Raw genomic sequence first — 21,646 nt, 5'->3', positions numbered from 1 at the left:
GAGGAGAGGGGACAGAGAGGAGAGGGGACAGAGAGGAGAGGGGGCAGAGAGGAGAGGGGGCAGAGAGGAGAGGGGACAGAGAGGAGAGGGGGCAGAGAGGAGAGGGGGCAGAGAGGAGAGGGGACAGAGAGGAGAGGGGGCAGAGAGGAGAGGGGTCAGAGAGGAGAGAGGACAGAGAGGAGAGGGGACAGAGAGGAGAGGGGACAGAGAGGAGAGGGGGCAGAGAGGAGAGGGGGCAGAGAGGAGAGGGGAACAGAGAGGAGAGGGGGCAGAGAGGAGGGGGTCAGAGAGGAGAGGGGGCAGAGAGGAGAGGGGCCAGAGAGGAGAGAGGACAGAGAGGAGAGGAGAGGACAGAGAGGAGAGGGGACAGAGAGGAGAGGGGACAGAGAGGAGAGGGGACAGAGAGGAGAGGGGGCAGAGAGGAGAGGGGGCAGAGAGGAGAGGGAGGGAGAGGAGAGGGTACAGAGAGGAGAGGGGGCAGATAGGAGAGGGAGGGAGAAGAGAGGGGACAGAGAGGAGAGGGGGCAGAGAGGTGAGGGGACAGAGAGGAGAGGGGGCAGAGAGGAGAGGGGACAGAGAGGAGATGGGACTGAGAGGAGAGGGGACAGAGAGGAGAGGGAGGGAGAGGAGAGGGTACAGAGAGGAGAGGGGGCAGAGAGGAGAGGGAGGGAGAAGAGAGGGGACAGAGAGGAGAGGGGGCAGAGAGGAGAGGGGACAGAGAGGAGAGGGGGCAGAGAGGAGAGGGGACAGAGAGGAGATGGGACAGAGAGGAGAGGGGACAGAGAGGAGAGGGGGCAGAGAGGAGAGGGGACAGAGAGGAAAGGACAGAGAGGAGAGGGGACAGAGAGGAGAGGACAGAGAGGAGAGGGGGCAGAGAGGAGAGGGGGCAGAGAGGAGTGGGAGCAGAGAGGAGGGGGGGCAGAGAGGAGAGGGGACAGAGAGGAGAGGGGACAGAGAGAAGAGGGGACAGAGAGGAGAGGGGGCCGAGAGGAGAGGGGACAGAGAGGAGAGGGGACAGAGAGGAGAGGAGAGGACAGAGAGGAGAGGGGGGCAGAGAGGAGAGGAGAGGACAGAGAGGAGAGGGGGCAGAGAGGAGAGGGGGCAGGGAGGAGAGGGGGACAGAGAGGAGAGGAGAGGACAGAGAGGAGAGGAGAGGACAGAGAGGAGAGGGGGCAGAGAGGAGAGGGGGCAGAGAGGAGAGGGGGACAGAGAGGAGAGGGGACTGAGAGGAGAGGGGACAGAGAGCAGAGGAGAGGACAGAGGAGGAGGGCAGAGAGGAGAGGGGAAAGAGAGGAGAGGGGACAGAGAGGAGAGGGGGCAGAGAGGAGAGGGGGACAGAGAGGAGAGGGGGCAGAGAGGAGGGGGGCAGAGAGGAGAGGACAGAGAGGAGAGGGGACAGAGAGGAGAGGAGAGGAGAGGACAGAGAGGAGAGGGGACAGAGAGAAGAGGAGAGGACAGAGAACAGAGGGAACAGAGAGGAGAGGGGGCAGAGAGGAGGGGGGCAGAGAGGAGAGGGGGCAGAGAGGAGAGGGGACAGAGAGGAGAGGGGACAGAGAGGAGAGGGGACAGAGAGGAGAGGAGAGGACAGAGAGGAGAGGGAACAGAGAAGAGAAGGGGCAGAGAGGAGAGGGGACAGAGAGGAGAGGGGACAGAGAGGAGAGGGGACAGAGAGGAGAGGGGACAGAGAGGAGAGGAGAGGACAGAGAGGAGAGGGAACAGAGAGGAGAGGGGGCAGAGAGGAGAGGAGAGGACAGAGAGGAGAGGGGGCAGAGAGGAGAGGACAGAGAGGAGAGGGGGCAGAGAGGAGAGGGGACAGAGAGGAGAGGGGACAGAGAGGAGAGGGGACAGAGAGGAGAGGGGACAGAGAGGAGAGGGGGCAGAGAGGAGAGGGGGCAGAGAGGAGACGGGACAGAGAGGAGAGGGGGCAGACAGGAGAGGGGGCAGAGAGGAGAGGAGAGGACAGAGAGGAGAGGGAACAGAGAGGAGAAGGGGCAGAGAGGAGAGGGGACAGAGAGGAGAGGGGACAGAGAGGAGAGGGGACAGAGAGGAGAGGAGAGGACAGAGAGGAGAGGGAACAGAGAGGAGAGGGGGCAGAGAGGAGAGGAGAGGACAGAGAGGAGAGGGGGCAGAGAGGAGAGGATAGAGAGGAGAGGGGACAGAGAGGAGAGGGGACAGAGAGGAGAGGGGACAGAGAGGAGAGGGGACAGAGAGGAGAGGGGACAGAGAGGAGAGGGGACAGAGAGGAGAGGGGGCAGAGAGGAGAGGGGACAGAGAGGAGAGGGGGCAGAGAGGAGAGGAGAGGACAGAGAGGAGAGAGGACAGAGAGGAGAGGGGACAGAGAGGAGAGGGGACAGAGAGGAGAGGGGACAGAGAGGAGAGGGGGCAGAGAGGAGAGGGGAACAGAGAGGAGAGGGGGCAGAGAGGAGGGGGTCAGAGAGGAGAGGGGGCAGAGAGGAGAGGGGGCAGAGAGGAGAGAGGACAGAGAGGAGAGGAGAGGACAGAGAGGAGAGGGGACAGAGAGGAGAGGGGACAGAGAGGAGAGGGGACAGAGAGGAGAGGGGGCAGAGAGGAGAGGGGGCAGAGAGGAGAGGGAGGGAGAGGAGAGGGTACAGAGAGGAGAGGGGGCAGATAGGAGAGGGAGGGAGAAGAGAGGGGACAGAGAGGAGAGGGGGCAGAGAGGTGAGGGGACAGAGAGGAGAGGGGGCAGAGAGGAGAGGGAGGGAGAAGAGAGGGGGCAGAGAGGAGAGGGGACAGAGAGGAGATGGGACAGAGAGGAGAGGGGACAGAGAGGAGAGGGGGCAGAGAGGAGAGGGGACAGAGAGGAGAGGGGGCAGAGAGGAGAGGGGGCAGAGAGGAGAGGGGGCAGAGAGGAGAGGGGACAGAGAGGAGAGGGGGCAGAGAGGAGAGGGGACAGAGAGGAGAGGGGGCAGAGAGGAGAGCGGACAGAGAGGAGAGGGGGCAGATAGGAGAGGGAGGGAGAAGAGAGGGGGCAGAGAGGAGAGGGGACAGAGAGGAGATGGGACAGAGAGGAGAGGGGACAGAGAGGAGAGGGGGCAGAGAGGAGAGGAGAGGACAGAGAGGAGAGGGGACAGAGAGGAGAGGGGACAGAGAGGAGAGGAGAGGACAGAGAGGAGAGGGGACAGAGAGGAGAGGGGACAGAGAGGAGAGGGGACAGAGAGGAGAGGGGACAGAGAGGAGGGGGGGCAGAGAGGAGGGGGGGCAGAGAGGAGGGGTGGTAGGGAGGAGGGGGGGCAGAGAGGAGGGGGGGTAGAGAGGAGAGGGGACAGAGAGGAGGGGGGCAGAGAGGAGGGGGGGCAGAGAGGAGGGGGGGTAGAGAGGAGGGGGGGCAGAGAGGAGGGGGGGTAGGGAGGAGGGGGGGCAGAGAGGAGGGGGGGTAGAGAGGAGAGGGGAAAGAGAGGAGAGGGGGGCAGAGTGAGCTGTCTGGAGTTGGGAATAAAGTAGGGACTTCGATGCCAGAGGTCCCAGCGGGTCTGAATCACGGTTAGTCGGAGCAGAAGGTGAAAGGGCAACGCTTCCCCAGGAGAGGGGAGCCGTGGGGCCACGGAGACTGGCACAGTCTCGTGGGCACAGCACAGACGTGGCAGCTGAGCTGGCGGGAAAGACGTGGAGCTGAGGGGAAGCACTGGGGGTCATCCCAGTCTTCGGCCGCGTGGACAGGTCTGTCCCCTTAAAAGCCATGTTGAAACCCAGTCCCAAGGTGGTGGCCAGCAGGTGGCTGCTGGGAGGAAGGGGGTGCTGAGGTGAGCCTGAGGGGGTTCCTGCCTGAGAAGGGTGAGGGGGGCACAGTGGGAGGAGGCATCCCCTCGGACTTCCTGTCTCCAGGGCAGAGGAAAACTGCTCTAAGCCACACAGTTTATGGTGTTGCCTTACCGCCAAGCTGAGACTCTGCTGAATGAACAAGGAATGAATAGCATGGGCACCTTCCAGTGGGCAGGGAGGCCTCAGGGCAGCAAGGAGAACGTGTGAGCACCCACAGCGAGCCCCTCCCCTAGACACGACGGTAGCCCAGCTGCTTGAATTAGTCACGCGGGCACACGCGGGCCTGACCTTCGCTGTGGTCCAGCGTGATGGTCTGCTCCATCTCGGCGTAGCTGTGGCTGGCGCGCTCCAGGAGCGGCTCCGTGTTGGTCTGCAGGAGATGCACAATGTCCATGCGGTTGATCTTGGTGAGGCACTCGATGAGACTGGTGTCTGGGACAGGAAAGAAAAGCATGTACTGCATGTGAGCATGCTTTTAAAAACCACCTTCATTTAGCTGCCTTACTAAAATGTTGGTGTTTGTACGGGAAACAGCAAGCCCAAATAAAGTTATTTGTAAATAAGCAGAAAGACAAACAGCAGATAAGCAGAAAAAGTGTGAGCCAGCCTGAGCACGGCCCTCACAGAACTGCCAGGTAACGGACAGAACCCCATCAATTCTGAACTTACGGTAAAACCTAAGACTTTTTCAGTGTGAGCACGTCCCACCTATGGCCTGGGATATGCTCATCACAAGAAAAGTGTCCGCTGGCTCTCTGAGAGTCAAGTCCACCCGAGGGAACCGGTTCCCTCTCTTTTTATTGGTGAAATCCTGCAAAGGCACCCGATGGGGAGAGGGGGAGGGGCACGGAGACGGGGGTGAATGAGGGGACTCTGGCTGGAGCTCTGGAGACGCTCCGGGAAGCAGCCCCTGAGACAAGGGGTGTGGGAAGTGTGTGTGATCGCCGAGGTCAGATGGCCACACACAGCACTGGGCGAGTATCTGCTTCACCCCCACCCACGTGACTTACTTAGCAGTACAGGAGGGAGGAGCAGGAGGTACAGTCACTACCAATAAAACATGAGCATTAACACAACTGTTAATGTTTAGATGTTTAGAAAATGCAGGACTTTAATAACATTCCTGCCCGGCCAGTGTTGCTCAGTGGTTGAGCATCGACCTATGAACCAGGAGGTCACGATTCGATTCCCGGTCAGGGCACATGCCTGGGTTGTGAGGTCGATCCCCAGTGTGGGGCGTGCAGGAGGCAGCCGGTCCATGATTCTCTCTCATCACTGATGTTTCTCTCTCTCTCTCTACTGCCTTCCTCTCTGCAATCAATAGAGTATATTTTAACAAATAATATCCCTGCTAGCAGCCTGGGCTGCCGCCCTCTCCCCCGACAGCCCCCTCTGCCCCCCGCCCGGTGGTGCTGGCCACAGGAACCCAGCAGGGGTCTTAGGAGAGTTCAGAAACGTTGTGCATGTTCTTGTGGGTGGCAGCCGTACTCAGCACCTACCATGTGACCCGACTGAAGGGCAGGGAGGCATGTGTGGGACCTGACCTGCTGCACCCCCAGCCTGTCCTGCCCGAGCCCACCTACCGGTGGCGAGCTTCCCGTCCCGCTCCAGCCAATACTTCAGCAGCGCGTGACTCTGGTCCTGCAGGGAGTTGGGGTTCTCCACCCGGATCTGGTGGATCTGCTCCTCAGAGAAGTCCAGCTCTCTGGCCAATTCTGGAAGAGATGCTGCCGTCTGTGAGCGGGAGCCCCAGAGCTGGCGCCCCTACGCCTGCCGGGTTCTGGGCAGGGGGCGCTCTCTATACTGCACGTGGCGGGACCACTGTCCCCACGCAGGAGCATGAGGCACACACACCTTTGTTCTTCTAACGCTAGTTATAGACTTTCCTTAAAGCTGCATCTAGAATTGTTCACCGTCCTGGTGGAAATAGTAGGTTTGAGGCTATGGTGATAAAATAAGTGTAATGTGGTCCCGCTTAATTCCAAAATGCAGATGAGACCATTAGTACCGACTCCTACTCTTAACCAACCCAATGGGCAGTAAACCACTGAAACAGGAGACATGGACCATTTCTCGCCCTTGTCATCATTCGGTGACAGACATAATTCCTGTTCTCAGCATTTCACTTGGGTAAACCCTGGTTGTGGCCGTATGACGGTGGCTGAATAAATTCCTTTCTCTGATTTGATGTCGTGTAAGTAACGGTCTAGGAAGAATTGCCCTGGTCTACACTGACCTTCTGCGTGGATGCCTGTGCTCTGTGGGGTGTGCATGTGCAAATGAGAGGTCTGCTTGAAGAGGCAATGTGCCAATATCTTTAGAATTAAACATGTAGCCCAGTTGATTGGGCATTGACCTATGAACCAGCAGATCACGGTTTAATTCCCGGTCAGGGCACATGCCTGGTTTGCAGGCGACCACTGGCAGTTACGACACCTCCACAGCAGAATTAAATGGTCGTTTAAAAGGACGAGCTGGATGCTCATCTCTGGTGATGGACTATTTATGCGCTCTAAGTAAAATTTGCTTCTTTTTAAGTAAGAGGCATACATGTGAGCACTGCATGTTTTCTGAATGCATGAAGATGTCCCAGCAGTGACCTTTGGGGCATGAAGTCAGAGGACCAGATGTAGGTGAGAGACTTTTTCACTTTCATACCACCGTGTAGGGTTGTAGGGTCTTACTTTTCAATATGTCTAATGACATTACATTTAATATGTATGTACATATAAATCTAAGAAACAAAACAGCCCTGGCTGGTGTTGCTCAGTGGTTAGAGTGTCGGCCCATGAACCAAAGGGTCACAGGTTCGATTCCTGCTCAAGGGCACCTACGTGGGCTGCAGGTTTGATCCCCTGGTCCCAGTCCACTGCTTGCGGAAGGCAAGCAACTGTGTCTCTCTCACATCCATGTTTCCCTCCCTCTCTCCCCACTCCCTCCCTCTCGCTCCAAAATCAATGGAAAAATATCCTCTGGTGAGGATTAACAACAACAACCAAAAAAAAAAAGAAGAAGAAAACAAAATAAAGTAATTCGGAATGTTACCTACTCAATAAGTCAACCAGGGGTGTTTGCTGTCCTTCCTTCCTCTGAGTTCCTCAATTAAATAAATCTGATCAATTTTTAAAGAAAACGGCTATTCTTCCTGCTTTGAGGCATTTATTGCACATTATTGATTATCTTTGGTATGGGGATTTTGGACTCCTATTCATCACCAAATCTTAAGAAACTTAAAGACAAACATTAATTTTACACCATTTGTTTCAATCAGGTAGTCACAGGTGATACAAGAGGAAGTCAGACCAGAAAAAGGAGAAGAAATAAAAGAAAGCCAGAGGCTTTAACGTGTCCAGCCCAGGTGAGGTGAGAGGGAACCCTGATTTGTAACTCACATGGAGTTTAGAATTCACTCTTCCTCAGTAAGTTACTGAACATGTATTTTAATTCCTACTCTCAAGCATTCCTGTTTCTCAGAGTCCGTGCATCTTAGCCACATGCATCTCAGCATTCATCCAAAGCCAACGGCAGCACCGTTCTCCACGAAGACCCGTGAGAGACGGCGTCTAAAACAAGGAGCCCTGGTAAGTCTCACATGAAATGGTAGGGTGACAGCCATCGCCCCCAAGTTCAGGTACCCACAGCTCCCAAAGGAGTGTTGTGGGGCTGGTCCATTCTTAGAATCTCCCATAACCTCCTATTGTCCTGAGTCCCGGAGGCGGGGAGAGGCCTGCCCCAGTTCCCAGGACGGCTCCACGAGCGCCCCGGTTTCCTAACCTGCAGTGTATTCTCTCACTGCTCCTCCGGGTCTCCCTCCAGGGAAGAAAAGGAGACCTTTCTCACTGTTCATGGCACTTGGCTGAGGCAGCCCTGTCATTCACAACAAGCGGGCTTTGTCGGAAAGTGGGCCGCTCGTGTTACCTGTCCAGCTGAAGCCCAGGTGGTCGGCGATGTAGGCCAGCCGCTCCTCCATCCGCTCCTGTGCATCCTGCTGATCTGCACAAGGTCAAGAACAGAATGGCCATGGCTGTCTGTGCCGGGAGAGGACCCCCGCACTGACTATCCACAGAGCGGAAGTCACTTGTCCAAATAGTTGATGGTTGCACCATCGCGCTATTACCCTTCACATCATGTGAAGTGTGTGTTTGCCTGGTTTCTGGAATGGAATGGGGAGGAAATCTGAGACATCACGGAAACCACGTGCTTCCAATCTCTTCAGTCAAGACCGGTCCCTGCACTAAGGCTGTAGGCTGTGATTTCTAGCCATCGTCAGACTCCCCGTTCCAATGACCCGAGAACACTGCCCACCAGAAAACAATCGCCTCCTTTGCCGGTGCCCACAAGCTTGTAACTGGGCTGCAGGCACGGCGTGATTGGTCAGGGCCTCCCCTTGCTTCCGGCAGCACAGGTCCCTCCCACCCGAGGGCCACAAGAGACCGAGACCTGGTCTGGCCAGAAACCACACCTGCCTTGGCCTTGGTGACCCTGGGGAGAGCAATGAGGGACATGTTTGCATGTATGTCTTTTGGGCAAAGTTTTTGTCTGCTTACCCTTAAGTAAGCTCTTACATTACTCCCACAAACTATGATGTTCCACTCATGTTTAACCCCATTAATGGTGGGCAGCATTTTAGATCCTGGTGTTGTGACATTCCCTATCACGCCAATTTAAGAGTCCTAGTCTTTACTGCAGAGATTCCGGAAGCTCCGGGGCCACTTCTCAGCACCGTCTGTGGTTTCCGTGGTTGTAACTCAGAGCCATCGGCCCTCGCAGTCACTAAGTCATGCACAGCTGGAGTTTTGTTGTCTGCTGCTTCCAATCATGGCCGCGTCAGCGAGTAGCACCGTTTACCTTACGCTGGTTTGTGAAAACGTGACCAGTGGTATCTGAAATCCAACCTTTCTGAATCAAAACAGATCCACAACATTGGAATTTCCTATGTGAAATCCTCTTGAGCAAAGGGCATCCTAATGATGACAAAAATTAAGTGTCAATTATTTTCAAGTACAGAAAGGTTAGAAAAGCCACGGATCCGAATAATACAAAACAAACCCAGTACACTTCGGTGCAAGAGCAGGAGTGCTTGGCTGGGGGCTGGGGGCTGGGCCCGGCCCTGCAGAGCAACAAAACTCCCGGCTTCGTGCCGCGGCCGGACGAGATGCGGCCGTGGAACCGTGTGGTCACAGTCCCATAGCATTCTCGTGGCTCAATCTTGAGATTGTTTTCACGGACAAGAGCGAACAGAGAGAGCACACAGCACGAAGGGCTCACACAAACACAGGAGCCACTGCGGAAAGCTTACAGAAAATGAGACTCGAGCCACCAAAGGGAACAGACAGATGGCACAGCGACACGGGCTCATGACATGCGGGGCCGAGGGAGCCCCGGAGGGCAATACCTTCAGTGGGGTCATGGCCACTCTCATCGGGGATGCGCTCAATCAGAGTCTCAATGGACTCATCCCAGATGGGCCTGGTGTCAAAGATGTCCTCAGGGCCCGAGCGCTCGGGCTCGGCAGGTGGCAGGCTCTCGATCACCGAGGCGTCCAGGGCACTACTGCTCTCGTCATCCGAGACTGCCTCCCGCTCCCTCTCTGCCTGGCTGAGTCTGTCCACTAGCTTGGACGCCTCATCGCTAATCTCCTCGAAGAATTCTATGGAGTCCCTGTAAAGGTCAAGGAAGCGCTCCCTGCTCTCCCGGGTGGGGCTTGGGGCGCCTCTGCTCTTCACCGGCAGGCGGGAGGCAAACACCTTGGGTCTCGAGGCTGCGGCCTCTGACTCGAGCGGGAACTCCTCTGCCCACTCCCCACTTTCTGCTTCGGCCTCAGCACAGCTTGGCGCTTTCGCTGGACTCTTGGTCTTTGGGTCCAAAGGGCTGGCATCTGACTCAGAGGTGCCCCTGTCATCTGCGGCCCTGCCTGGCGCGTCCTGTCCCTGAGGCGGCCCTGTCTTCTGCAGGGAGGAGTTCAGATGCAAAGGCTGCAGCCCAGCTGCTTGGGGGGGCGCCTTCACGGGGATTTTAGACTTGGGCTTTGTCTCCTGCTCTCTCCTGTCTTCGCCTGGGCTGGGCAGCAGGCTCTCCTCTGCAGGGGCCGAGGCGGGGGTGGCAGGGGGCCCGGGCCTGACCAGGACCTGGGCCTGGCTCTCAGGAGGAAGCACGCTCTCTGCAGCTGCCGTGGGGATCTCAATGACTGACTTCTGCTCCTCTGGGGAGGAGTCAGGAGAGCCACCATCCTGTCCTAAGAATCCGGACCCAGTGACTGTGGCGACGTCTGTCAGGACCTGGACAGCGGGCGGAGGAGGCGTGGTGCCCCCGGTCACAGGGGTCAGGTCCTCGGTGCCCACAGAGGCAACCGACGTGTCCACGGAGGCTGGGATCCCTGTTGGGGAGCGAAAGTGACCATCCGAAGCCAGGGTTCCCTCTCCCTCCTCACTCAGGCCATCGGGGAACAAGTCAGCCTCATCTGTGTCTTTTGATTCTGAAAGTGCCAGTGACCGAGCCGGTGGCTCCGGCCCTGAGGGCTCGGCGGCAGCCCCGCCTCCTGCCACGTCCTCAGAGATGGTCTCCTCCCTGGACTCCTGCCCAATTTGGAAAAAGTGAAAACCATCATCCGCGTAGGACCTCTTGGTCATGTCGATGGCGCCGCTCCGGGTCATCTCAAACAACTTGCCCTCCTGAAACAGGAAGGGGTTCTGGTCACCGGTTGGGGTCCCCTCTTCGGTGGGGGTCCGGGCGGGCGTGGTGTCTGGGGTGGTGCCCTGGGACTGTCTTTCTGCCATCAGACCGAACACCTTCTGCTCCTCCTCCTTCACGCGGGCCTCGAAGGCTTCGTCATCCTCGCGGATCTCACTCCAGGAATCGGAGTCCACGTGGCTGGTGGTGATGACGACTGTGCTCACATGCTCGCCGGGGACCGCCGAGGTGCAGGGCCGCGGGGGCCCGCCGGACACAGGGGCGCCATCCGACTGCGTCTCCCACGAGGTGCTTTCTTGCGTGGATTCCACCTCCATGCTCTGGCCCTCCAAACTGAACTCTCTGCTTGGCACAGCTGCCCGGGAGGAGCTGGCCTCCGCCACACCTCCCACCGAGGCCGTGACGGCCACAGAAGACACTTCTGTCGCGTGGAAACGCGGGTGTCTCGCCTCCGTCTGGGCTTGGCTTTCTTCGCTGGAGAAAAAAGACTGGGGAGGAACGTTTTCATACGGGCTGGTGACCTGAAGGTCACAGATGTCCTCAGTCTCAGCTCGGTCAGAGCCTGGACTGTCCGTGGACAGTGTGTCTGTGGTGATGGCGGCGGCAAGCGTGGGACAGGCCCTGGGGAGCCCCTTGGGAGTGTGGCCGGCTCCTGCGGCCTCTGGTTCTGTGGTGGGAGATGCAGAGACGACATCTTCATCTGACCCTTTTCCTTCAGATGCTGGACCACCAGGCCCAGGGGGCGGAGGTGAAGAGCCTTCGCTGGGGAGCACAGCTCCTGGAGATGCCACTGCAGACACGCGGCGCGCCTCTCCCTCCGAGTCCTTCTCCTGCGGGGCCTGCGGGGCCGATGGCTCCTCCCAGCCAGCCAGCTCCTCGGGGACCTCAGCATGGGGGGCGCCACTGGGACCTGAAGGGCTGGGCGAGGCCAAGCTGCCTGGGCTCCCCGCTTCACACCCAAGGCCCGTGCAGGGTTGGGGTTGGTCAGCATCTCTGTTCAGGCCGTCGGAAGCCGGGTCCGGGCCCCCGGGGGGACCCACCTGGCTGCCTTCAGGCAGATGAGATGTGCACGCTTCTTCTCCCGACTCCCCGGGCCCCTCCGCATCCTCGCTCACCCTGAACGTGTACTGCTTGGAGGCCGGGGGCTGGAAGGGCATTTCCTCGGGGCTGGAGCCGGAGTCCACGCTGGACGGGAGCGGGGACGGCGGCTGCACGTGGATGACCGGCTCCGGGAGCAGGCCCGGCTCAGCACCCGCTCTCGGCAGCCTCAGCTCCGGCTCGCTCTCCGAGGAGGAGGAGGTCGTCCTGCTGCCGGCAGTCACCACCACAGGGACATCACGCCTGTCCTCCGGGCGCTGCCCATGCGGCGGCCCGCCCGCGGCAGCCGGACGCTCGGTGTCGGGCTGGGAGGAGGAGGAAGAGCCCTCGGGCTCGGGCTCTCTCCGGTGGCCCCTCTTCTGCTTGGCTTCTAGCTCGAGCTCGTCAAAGGTCTTGATCTTGGCGACCATTTTAAACATCTCCTCCTCAGGCGTGAACCTCTTTCTCTCCCCGTTTTCCATGTCCTCCTCTGCGCATTCATGAATCACAGCTGGTTTGGGGGGGCTTGCATCTGAGGCCTTGGGGGTGACCTCGTAGCTGATTTCTTCGGAGCTGGGGGTGTCGGGGGACAGGGGGCTCTTCCCTGAGCTCTCCACGAGGGATGTCTGCTCAAGACTGTCGTCCTCGGCGCTACCGTCGGGGTCGCGGAGCAGCCGGGCCCGCACCGAGGCCCCCTCGGTGAGCAGCTCTGCTCTGGCGACAGCGGCCGGGAGAGGAGAGTGGCCGGGGAAGATGCCGGCCTTCACCTTGGGCTCCACGGGGCTGCCCTCCAGGGAGTCCCGGCACGGGGACTCCCGGAGGGGGCTGGGCTCCAGGGAGTCCGGGGTTTTGTGGGAGGAGTTGTCCTCCAGCACCGGGCTGGCCTCCAGGGAGTCCTGGTGGCTCACGGCCAGGGACTCGTCGGCCCCGGGGCTGAGGACCTCAGTGTCTGGCTGACGGAGGGGCAGCTCCAGGCCTGGGGGGCTGCGGGGGGCTGCCTGGGCCTGGCCGGTCCTCACAGGGGCCTCTGGCAGCAAGGGCTCGGGGCTTGTGGGTCTCCGAGCTTGGAGCTCAGTCCGTGTCTCGTGGGCAGGTGGGCCGTGCTCATCGGGCACGTCCTCAGTCAGATGGGCAGGCGCCTTCTCCGCGGGGGACACAGCGCAGCAGCCCAGGTCGCCGCCCCCGGGGGTGGGGTCCGTCTCTCTGGGAAGGTCCGGGGTGGCCTCCTTCACACCCCTGGCTGCGGGCTCAGAGCCCCTGGTGACAGCCACTCTAGGCTCTCCGGCGCCATCGGAAGTGTCTTTGGTGGAGGACCGTTCTTCCCCCGAATGAATGTCTGTTTCTAAGGGGGTGGTTTCACTGGGCTCCCCAAGTTGCTCCTGGCTCTGCTTTGGGGAGAAAGAAAGGCTCTCTGGGCTGGTCTCAGGGGTCTCGGCCAGGCCCTCGTGCTTGTAGCTCTCCTCTGAGCTGGCCTGGGGGGTCCCCTCCATCAGGCTGCCACACGGGGACCCCACTGCCCCCTCCTGCCGCAGGTTCTCCCAGCTGCCGTCCAGGCGGAAGGCCAGGCCCGGGAGCAGTTCCCCGCTATCCGGCTCCGGCTGGAAGGCCCTGGGGAAGGGGCTGGTGAGCACCTGCTCCGGGACCAGCTGCGCCTCCGCCGGCTCCGGCTCCTCCCGGTGGCAGAACTGCTGGTACCGGGCATTGTCCTCCAGCTCCTGCTTAATCACCTCCGAGAAGTCGGTGGAGGTTCTGCGATCGGGGCTGATCTGGGGGTCCCCATTGCCTCGCTCGTCCAGCTCCTCCCCGAGGGCCTGCCCCACAGGTGGTGGCACCCTGTGGCCAGACACCAGCTCCTTCCCTCCAGTGGCGTCTTCTCTCGGCCCCGAGGCACCTGTGGCCACAACTCCCGGGAACCTCTGGCCTGGCTCGGGGGGCGGACTCTCGCTTTTCTGTGTCTCTCCCTGGGCGGGCACCTGCCCCTTTCCTTTCTCTGCCGGAGCCCTGCCCTTTTCCTGCGGCTGCTTTGGTTTGGGGGATTTGTGCTCGAAGAGTCCGGCCTTGTGTTTGGACGGGTCCTGACCTGACTGAAAGGCCTTCATCAGCTCCCGGACAGACATGGTCTCCTCGATGCGCTCAGTTCTTGCGGTGGGGGACACGGGGGCTGCCTTTGCCGTTTTCCCAGACGGGGACGCCGAGAGGCGCTGCTCAGCCTTCCCCGGGGCCGGCCCTGCTGCGTGCTTTTCCCTTCTGGCCGCCGGGGACACGGGCAGGCGCTTGTCTGTCCGCCCCGGCGATGCGGGTGGATGTTTATCGGTCCTTCCCGATGGCGACACAGGTGGGTGTCTGTCTGTTCTACCTGAAGGTGACACAGGTGAGCGTTTCCCGTTTTTCCCTGACAAGGATGCAGCGGAGTGTCTGTCGGTTTTTGTTGCGGAAGAGGTGGGTGAGTGTCTGTCATTTTTCATTGAAGGAGACACGGGCGAGTGTCTGTCGTTTTTCGTTGAAGGAGACACAGGTGAGTGTCTGTCGGTTTTCGCTGAGGGAGACACGGGCGAGTGTTTGTCTGTTTTACTCGGTGGTGATGTGGGAGGATGCCGGTCAGACTTGGCGGAGGCGGTGAGGGAAGAGTGTCTGTCTGCCTTGGAGGACGGGGGGGCAGGTGCCCGCCTGTCGGACTTCAGAGGGGGCGAGGCGGCTGGTGGCAGCCTGGGGCTGGCCCTCCGGGGCACCTCCTCTCTGCCCTTGACTCTGATGGGCAGCTTGCTTCGACCTTTCTGCTCATCCTCCACCCGCTTCTGAAGGGCCTTCACTTTGTCCTTGATGGAGCCGATGGGCGTCTCTTCCACCAACGGAGACGTGGCCTTCCCCGCGGGCAGCGGCTCCGGAGCTAACTCGGCGTCCTCCTCCACGGATTCCTCCGAACTGCCCTTTCTCAGCCCCGGCTTCCCTGTGCCGGCCTGCGAACCCTCCTCTTTCTGCTTCAGGTTTTCCGTCAGCTTCCTTCGCACTGGCTTCTTCATGCCCAGGCCCGGCCTGTGCTCTTTCTGCGTCCTCTGCGTCCCATCTCGGGGAACACCCTTCCCTTGGCTCCCAGCGTGCCGGTCCCCGGCCACATGGCGCCCTGGCTGCGGGGCCCCTTCGGGAGAGGCCGCGTAGGAGCTCAGGTCCTCAATGAGGTAGTTTACCAGCCCCGTGGCATCCTTCTGTCCCTGAGCTGGGGTCTCCCTCGCTAGTCTAACTTCCACACAGGGGACCTCGGGGACCTCCAGGGGTGCCCTCTGCTTGGCCTCCGCTATCTCCTCGTCACTGACAACTACCCACTCCTCGTCCGGCAGCTCCCGCTCCGGCTGGGGCCCCGGCTCATGGCCTTCCCCCTCGGAGCACCCCCCCCTCAGGATCTCGTTCACCTTCTCTAAGTCCTCCTTCACTTTCTCCACGATTTCAAAGGGCTCCCCCGGCTCCTCCTGGGCGGGCCCAGCCGGCTCCTTGTCCCTGAGCGGCCCCGCCCTGTCGGCCGCGTCTGTGGTCAGCAGGGCACTCATCTTCAGCAGGCCCTGCTTCATCTCAGAGACTTCCGAGAGCAGGTCCGGGCTCGCCAGGGCTGGGGCCTCAGTGACCAGCTGGCTTTTCAGGACAGATGTTTCTGTCGACTCTGTCTCATCGTCTTGGGTATGCATGGAAAGCATTGGAAGTAAAATGGAAATCAGACAAGAAATTGGCAAATGTAACCAGGACCAAGGACACAGGGTCTTCCTGGCGTGGAGGGAGGGACAATAAAATGGGCGGGGTGGCGGATCCACGAGGTCTCAGGAGACAAAGCAAAGCAAAGCTAAGGGGAACTGAAAAGGAAAATGAGCAGGAAATAACTTGCTTCACTCCTCACTTGCAGCACACCCACACTTACAACAGCGCTGAAACCAGCCCTCGGCACACGCCGACGGCCTCACAAACCAACACAGAGACGGGCAGGGACAGCACACGGAGGCATCTCAAGATTGCTCAGACGGCACAGATGGATGTGGAAAGAAAAATAAACAGGAGGAAGGAAAGCAGCATCAGGACCTGCAGAGTTCATTTCCTCTGGCAGAAAGCCAGTTGGTAGCAAACTCAGGGTGCGCCTCTGAACGCACCAAGTCTGGAACCGGCTCCGTTCGGCCACACAATGACTCTACCCCGTGTCTCTGAATCCGCTGCAAACCGGCTTTTCAGCCAAGGAAATGCACACCTAACAGCGAGACACGGTCTGGGGCGGAGAGGCCTGGCCCTTTCCTCGGAGCCGCCTCCTTGTTTAGACACTTACAGGACAGACCAAGGAGGGAAGAAAGGAAAAGAAAGAAAAACCACAAAAACAACCATGGTGAGGAAACATCTGTGTGAGTCCAAAGTTAAAACGTGATGCATAGCAACCCCAGTCGGAGACACGCACACGGACACGCACAGCTGTGTAAGCCAAGTTATTTCCATGCAAAGCGGAGGCGGGTGAGGGGAGGCAGGCAGGAGGGGGTCAGGAGAGACAGACAGCTGGACCGGACCGACTGTGGGGAAGCTCCGCACCGCCCACCGCCCAAGCACGTGCTGCTGGAGAGGCTGGTGGGCCCAGGCAGGCGGAGCCGCCCAGGGATGCCCTCCTCCGCGCCTTCCAGGGACACTATTTTACACCCAGGTGCGTGTTATTTAATAACCATCTTTAAACTAAAATAAAACCAAACATCAGTCTATACTTGAAAACTTAAGACAGTCACAGCACTGAGGGGGCCGGGAGGGCACAAGCTTTACGGCAACGTGGAAGCTTTCCTTCATCACGACTGAGCCCGATGCTTGGCTTCCATTTTAATCCCAAGTTTGTATCCAAGAAACAAAGAAACTGTCCATTTAAATGAACACAGTGGTTCTGAATAGGGAAGTGTGAGAGCAAAATGAAATCTCTTTAAGAAAGGAAATTGCCTGGCTCGTGTGGCTCAGTGGTTGAGCCTCGACCTATGAACCAAGAGGTCACGGTTCCATTCCCGGTCAGGGCACATCGGGTTGTGGGCTTGGTCCCCAGTGTGGGGCGTGCAGGAGGCAGCCGACCCATGATTCTCTCTCATCACTGATGTTTCTCTCTCTCCCTCTCCCTTGCTCTCTAAAATCAGTAAAAATGTATTTTAAAAACAAAAAATTAATAAAGGCAATATAACCTACCATCTTTTTAATAAATGAAAAGTGCCTTCTCTTGAAAAAATCAGTATTTGTTGAGGAGATAGTCTCTGTGAATATGCATTTATAAAAATATATTAAAATAATTTGTATCAATATAGATGTGCTCAAATATAAGCCAATGAGAACATCCAGAATTTCAAGTCTCCTAGTCCCAAACACTGATTTAACTCAGGGTGAGGAGCTCGATGACAAGCAGTCTGTCAGTGAGCAGGGAACTGCACCGTGTGCTCAGATGACTGTTCACAAGCCCTCAGACCACTGCTGGGCCAGATGAGCACATTAACGGGCTCTAGGTTTCCTCCTCTTGGGAACACCACCCCAAATGCAGCTAATCAAAATAAATCTTAAAATGAATGAACATTAAAAATAGATTTTCTTCTGAAGCATATGGGGCAGAAAAGCAAAAATAAATACATAAATAAAACCTAAAAAATTGCCCAGCTAGCGTGGCTCAGTGGTTGAGCGTCAACCTATGAACCAGGAGGTCAGGGTTTGATTCCTGGTCAGGCACATGCCCGGGTTGTGGACTCCATCTCCAGTGGGGGGGGGGGGGTGGAGAACCAATCAATGGTCCTCTCTCATCATTGACGTTTCTCTCTCCCTCTCCCCTTCCTCACTGAAATCAATAAAAATATGTGAAAAAAACTAAAAACTAAAAAATTTAGGTTCTTCTGCATAAGAAGCCCAAAATGCCAGAAACAGGCTGGCGACCTACAAGGCTGGCGTGCTGCAGCTCCAGCGAGGCGCGAGGGCTGGGCGCAGGCCCGAACACCGCTCCTCTCTGCGCTGGTGGTTTGGGGACCCGCACCCTCGTGTGAAAAGAGCTCCGTCATAACACAGCTTTGTGATTAGAAACCCCGGGAGGTTTACTGTTTGAACCCATGGCTCTTTTCCTGGAAAGCTCTCCCAAGAGCTCGGGCCCAGCCCTTCAGGGGCGTTCGGTTGCTTCACCACAGTGGGGGAGGGGAGCGGGGGAGGGGAGCGGGGGGGGGGGCGGTGAGCTGTGAGACAGCATCACTTTCGCAGGTGCAGCCACAGAATCGGGAGCTCTCGGGGGTCAGTGCTGGCTGACACAGAGGGATGCTGTCGTGTCGGTGGTAAAGGTGAGGTGATGATGGTGCGGTAACAGAGGGACAGACGGGGCGGGCCTCCAACAAGCGGGTGCAGCGGGGAGCAGGGTGTCACAGAGAATGGACGCTGGTTAGGTCACAGTTAGATGTCTCTATCATTTAACTGGCCGAGCTGCGTTTCTAAATGTGTGTTAGCGATGACTCGGAATATAAACATAATGAGCACAGAGGTTAGTAACGGCCACTAGCTTGCATGTCTTTAGTCAGCTTTCAAACAAAGTTAAGTTTTTTAAAATCTTACTTTTTTCCGATGTCACATCAACCTGAAAGAAAACACACATAAATTGAGTGGTCACGACAGCGTCTTGTCTCTCCCGTCTCCCTCCCCGTCCCAGCTCTGCGCTCCAAGTCACCATCACACGCGCGGGGACCCCGTGCACGCGGGGACCTGCCCTGGGCCAGAGCCGTGGCTGCCTTCCTCAGGACAGTTTCCTCGACTCGTACCCAAGCTTTGAAAGAACGCATCTCTTCCCGATACCGCGGATGGGAAGCCCTTTCTCGTGTTTTTCCAGGGAAGATGGGACCCAGGGTGCGCCTGGGTCAGAAATGCACTTTTACCAGGAAAAGGCCAGAGAGAGAGGGAAACATGTCCACTTGGTGGAGCACAAATCGCATGCCAGGTGGCACGTTCCACGGACACAGTGCCCCTGTCACTCATTACAAGCCAGAAGGACAATTCCTGGACAGAATGCACTGACCGCCTGAACAGGTCCTGAGACTAGTCAATAGGAACTGTCCCGCGTGGGAAAGGCTCATCGGAGGGCGGCTAGGTGGCTCCCAACTGCACTGCTCGGCTGGAGGGCGCACAGCCTCCTCCCACCAGCTCTGGGGCCGCGTCACCAGGCACGGGAAGGATGTGGATGGGAGACGGTGACTGGACAGCCGAGGGAGAAGACCTCAGTCTGTCCACAGGCTCCTGTGTGTCTGCTGACTGGAACCCCCTCCCGCCCTGCCTGCAGCCGGAGTGTCCATGAAAAAAGCGGAGTGAGGGCTTCTCTGGACCGATAAGGCCTTACATGTTCAGCGGGTGGGCACAAGGGCATGTATTACATTTTTCTTCCTATTTTTGCATTTCGAATCCATCAGAATAAATTAAAAATAAAACTAGTATATTTGAAAACACTTATGTGCAACTCCTAACACCTGCACTTGTCTATCTTAGAGCTAGGACCCTATGTGCCTCGGTAAGCAGAAGGCTGCCCCAGCGGTCCCTTTCATTTCTATGGGAACGCTGCGGCGTTTTCAGGTTTCTACCAGGGACACACACACCAGCTTGAACGGCAGGAGCAGGTGTGACTGAAACAGCTACTCCTTCCCGTCTCTGAGCTGCACCGCCTCCCCTGTGGTGGGAGGCGCAGCCCTGCTTTGCTGGGGCACCGGGAGGAGCCGCCACAGGCTCGCGCGCACTCCCTGCCCTGGCGTTGTCATCATCTGATGGGTGAACTACACGTTCCCTAGTTTTGGTCTCAGTGGCTCTCAGACTTTCTGGCCTTAAGACCCCTTTAACTCTTACAAATGACCAAGGAGCCTGAGCAGCTTTGGTCAGTGCCTGACTCAGATAAAGGAACATGGGTTACAAAAATGAAGCTGAGGAAATGCTGGGACCCAAGCACACGTGTACCAAGCACACGTCCCGGAGTGTCCGAGTGGGTGGCATCTCAGGTAAGGCAGCCCTGGAAACCACCTGGCAGCTGTGGGGACCTGCCGGTGAGAGGCAAGTAACGGCCCCGGGCTAGCACCACAAGGCGTCTGACCTCCGGGCATCTGCCAGCAGCTTGGAGAACCACCGAGATAACGGTGTGGTCTTCAGCGGTGGGGAGAGAAATCGGTGTTATGGCAAAGACAGGGCAACGTTGCCCAGGGAAGCGCGCCTGTCCTCACGCTGGCTCAGAGCGCTGGGCGCGCAGCCCGAGAACACAGGTCACCGGCGCTCCGATGGGGTCAGGCAACCACACAGCCCTTAACAAGTGACAGGTCACACAATTACCTCTTCCTCCGGCTCCTGATCCGACTCGGACTCCTTCGCCAGACACCACGCGGGATGGAAAAGAGCAGAGAATTAGGAGAAAACGTTAAGACCCCGCCCGGCACGGACAGGCAGCATTTGGTCAGGGCACGCTGACGTTTCCTAACCGTTCCCAGGAGACAGGCACCCAGGTTAAAAAGGGCTGATTTAAATGCTCGCGTCTGGAGACTAAGACACAAAGGAACCAAAATCACGAAGGTCCTCATTTCAGACGCTCGGTCACCGGCAGCCTCAGAGCTGGACATTTAATGGGTTGGAGGGCACACTGAGGGCTGGACAGGCTGAGAGCCACAGAGCAGCGTCTGACGAACATCGTCCTGACACACGGGCAGCATGTCGGCGTTGTAGGGCTATAAACACCAGTAGATTCTGACGCCCAGCTGTCTGGCTCTTTAGAGTTTTGTTTTGCGTTACTGCTAAACGGAAAGCCGCCCTGGACCATCACAGCACCAACACCTGCGTCTGACCTGGGGAATGTGACAGTAAGTGAGCCCTTGCCGTGACGCAGCTGGTGGGGCGTTGTTCTGTGCACCAAAAGGTTGCAGGTTCCATTCCGGTCAGGGCACATGCCCAGCTTTGCAGGCTCAATCCCCAGTAGGGGGCATGCAGGAGGCAGCCAATAGCTATTTCTTTCTCTCCTTGCCTCTCTCTCGAAAAAATCAATAAAAATATTAAAATAAATAAAGTAAATGCTTTCTTCACAGCACACTGAAGGCTCACTGACCTCAGAGCCAGAGCTCATTATCTTTGTAGGAAAATCAGATTTATTTATTTTTATCAAATAAGAAGTTGCAATGCTGCACACGATGCCGTGAGCTTTTCTACATGACTGATCTCTATTTACAGGAATCATTTGTTATGGAAAACAGACCGGCGGGTAAAAAGCAGTATAGGCAGTGCTTGTTTTGTGGAGTCCAATGTAGGACTTAAAATATATTTCCCTCCACCAGGGCTCACCGTCACTCTCCACCCTGTCCCCACCTCTAGGACACACTGACTGACAAGTGGCCGTAGCCTACTGGGCATGGCTGGGTGGGCTTCCCATGAGGAAGAGCTACTGGTTAAAATATTTTTAAATAAAAAAGTTATCCCCAACATAAAATTCATTCAGTTGTCTTCTTTGGTTTGATAGAGTAATCAAGAATATCCTATATAATTAAAGGCTAATATGCAAATCGACCGAACAGTGGAACGACCAGTCACTATGATGCACACTGACCACCAGGGGGCAGACACTCAATGCAGGAGCTGCCCCCCGGTGGTCAGTGCACTCCCACAGGGGGAGCACTGCTCAGCCAGAAGCCGGGCTCACAGCTGGCGAGTGCAGCGGCGGTGGCGGGAGCCTCTCCCACCTCCATGGCAGCGCTAAGGATGTCCAACTGACGGCTTAGGCCTGCTCCCTGGGAAATGGGCCTAAGCTGTCAGTTGGACATCCCCTGAGGGCTTCAGGACTGTGAGAGGGAGTAGTCCAGGCTGAAGGACCCCCCACCCCCGCCCCCGAGTGCATGAATTTTGGCTTCTAGTTTCTGTATAAGCTAGAGTAATCACAGATAATCTGCACCTGGAAGAGGCTTGCCTGGAGAGTTATACCCAGATGTAGCTGGACCTGGGACAGGAATTAATGAATATTTCCTTTTCAACTATGTTTCAAATCTGCTCCTTGGAACATGGAAATATTTTGTATACTAATCATGTTAAAACAGTTGAAAAACTAATTTGATCCTCCTAAACATTACAGGTTATA

The 21,646-nt window shown here is 57.5% G+C and overlaps 1 protein-coding gene across 2 annotated transcripts in view; it reads right to left on the bottom strand.

Moving 5' to 3' along the window:
• Positions 1 to 21,646, bottom strand: part of ANK2 (ankyrin 2) — a 139,993-nt gene that overhangs the window by 12,802 nt on the left and 105,545 nt on the right. For both annotated transcript variants that reach the window (XM_054717076.1, XM_054717075.1), the window contains 6 exons: positions 19,864 to 19,896; positions 18,118 to 18,139; positions 9,176 to 15,211; positions 7,699 to 7,773; positions 5,364 to 5,495; positions 4,069 to 4,212 (listed from right to left, as the gene is read on the bottom strand). In XM_054717076.1, the coding sequence (XP_054573051.1) occupies positions 4,069 to 4,212; positions 5,364 to 5,495; positions 7,699 to 7,773; positions 9,176 to 15,211; positions 18,118 to 18,139; positions 19,864 to 19,896 (6,442 nt within the window). The remainder of the gene's footprint in view (positions 1 to 4,068; positions 4,213 to 5,363; positions 5,496 to 7,698; positions 7,774 to 9,175; positions 15,212 to 18,117; positions 18,140 to 19,863; positions 19,897 to 21,646) is intronic.

Source organism: Eptesicus fuscus, chromosome 6 (genome assembly GCF_027574615.1).
Source record: "Eptesicus fuscus isolate TK198812 chromosome 6, DD_ASM_mEF_20220401, whole genome shotgun sequence".
Taxonomy (NCBI): Eukaryota; Metazoa; Chordata; class Mammalia; order Chiroptera; family Vespertilionidae; genus Eptesicus; species Eptesicus fuscus.
This window is presented reverse-complemented; position numbering and strand designations above follow the sequence as displayed.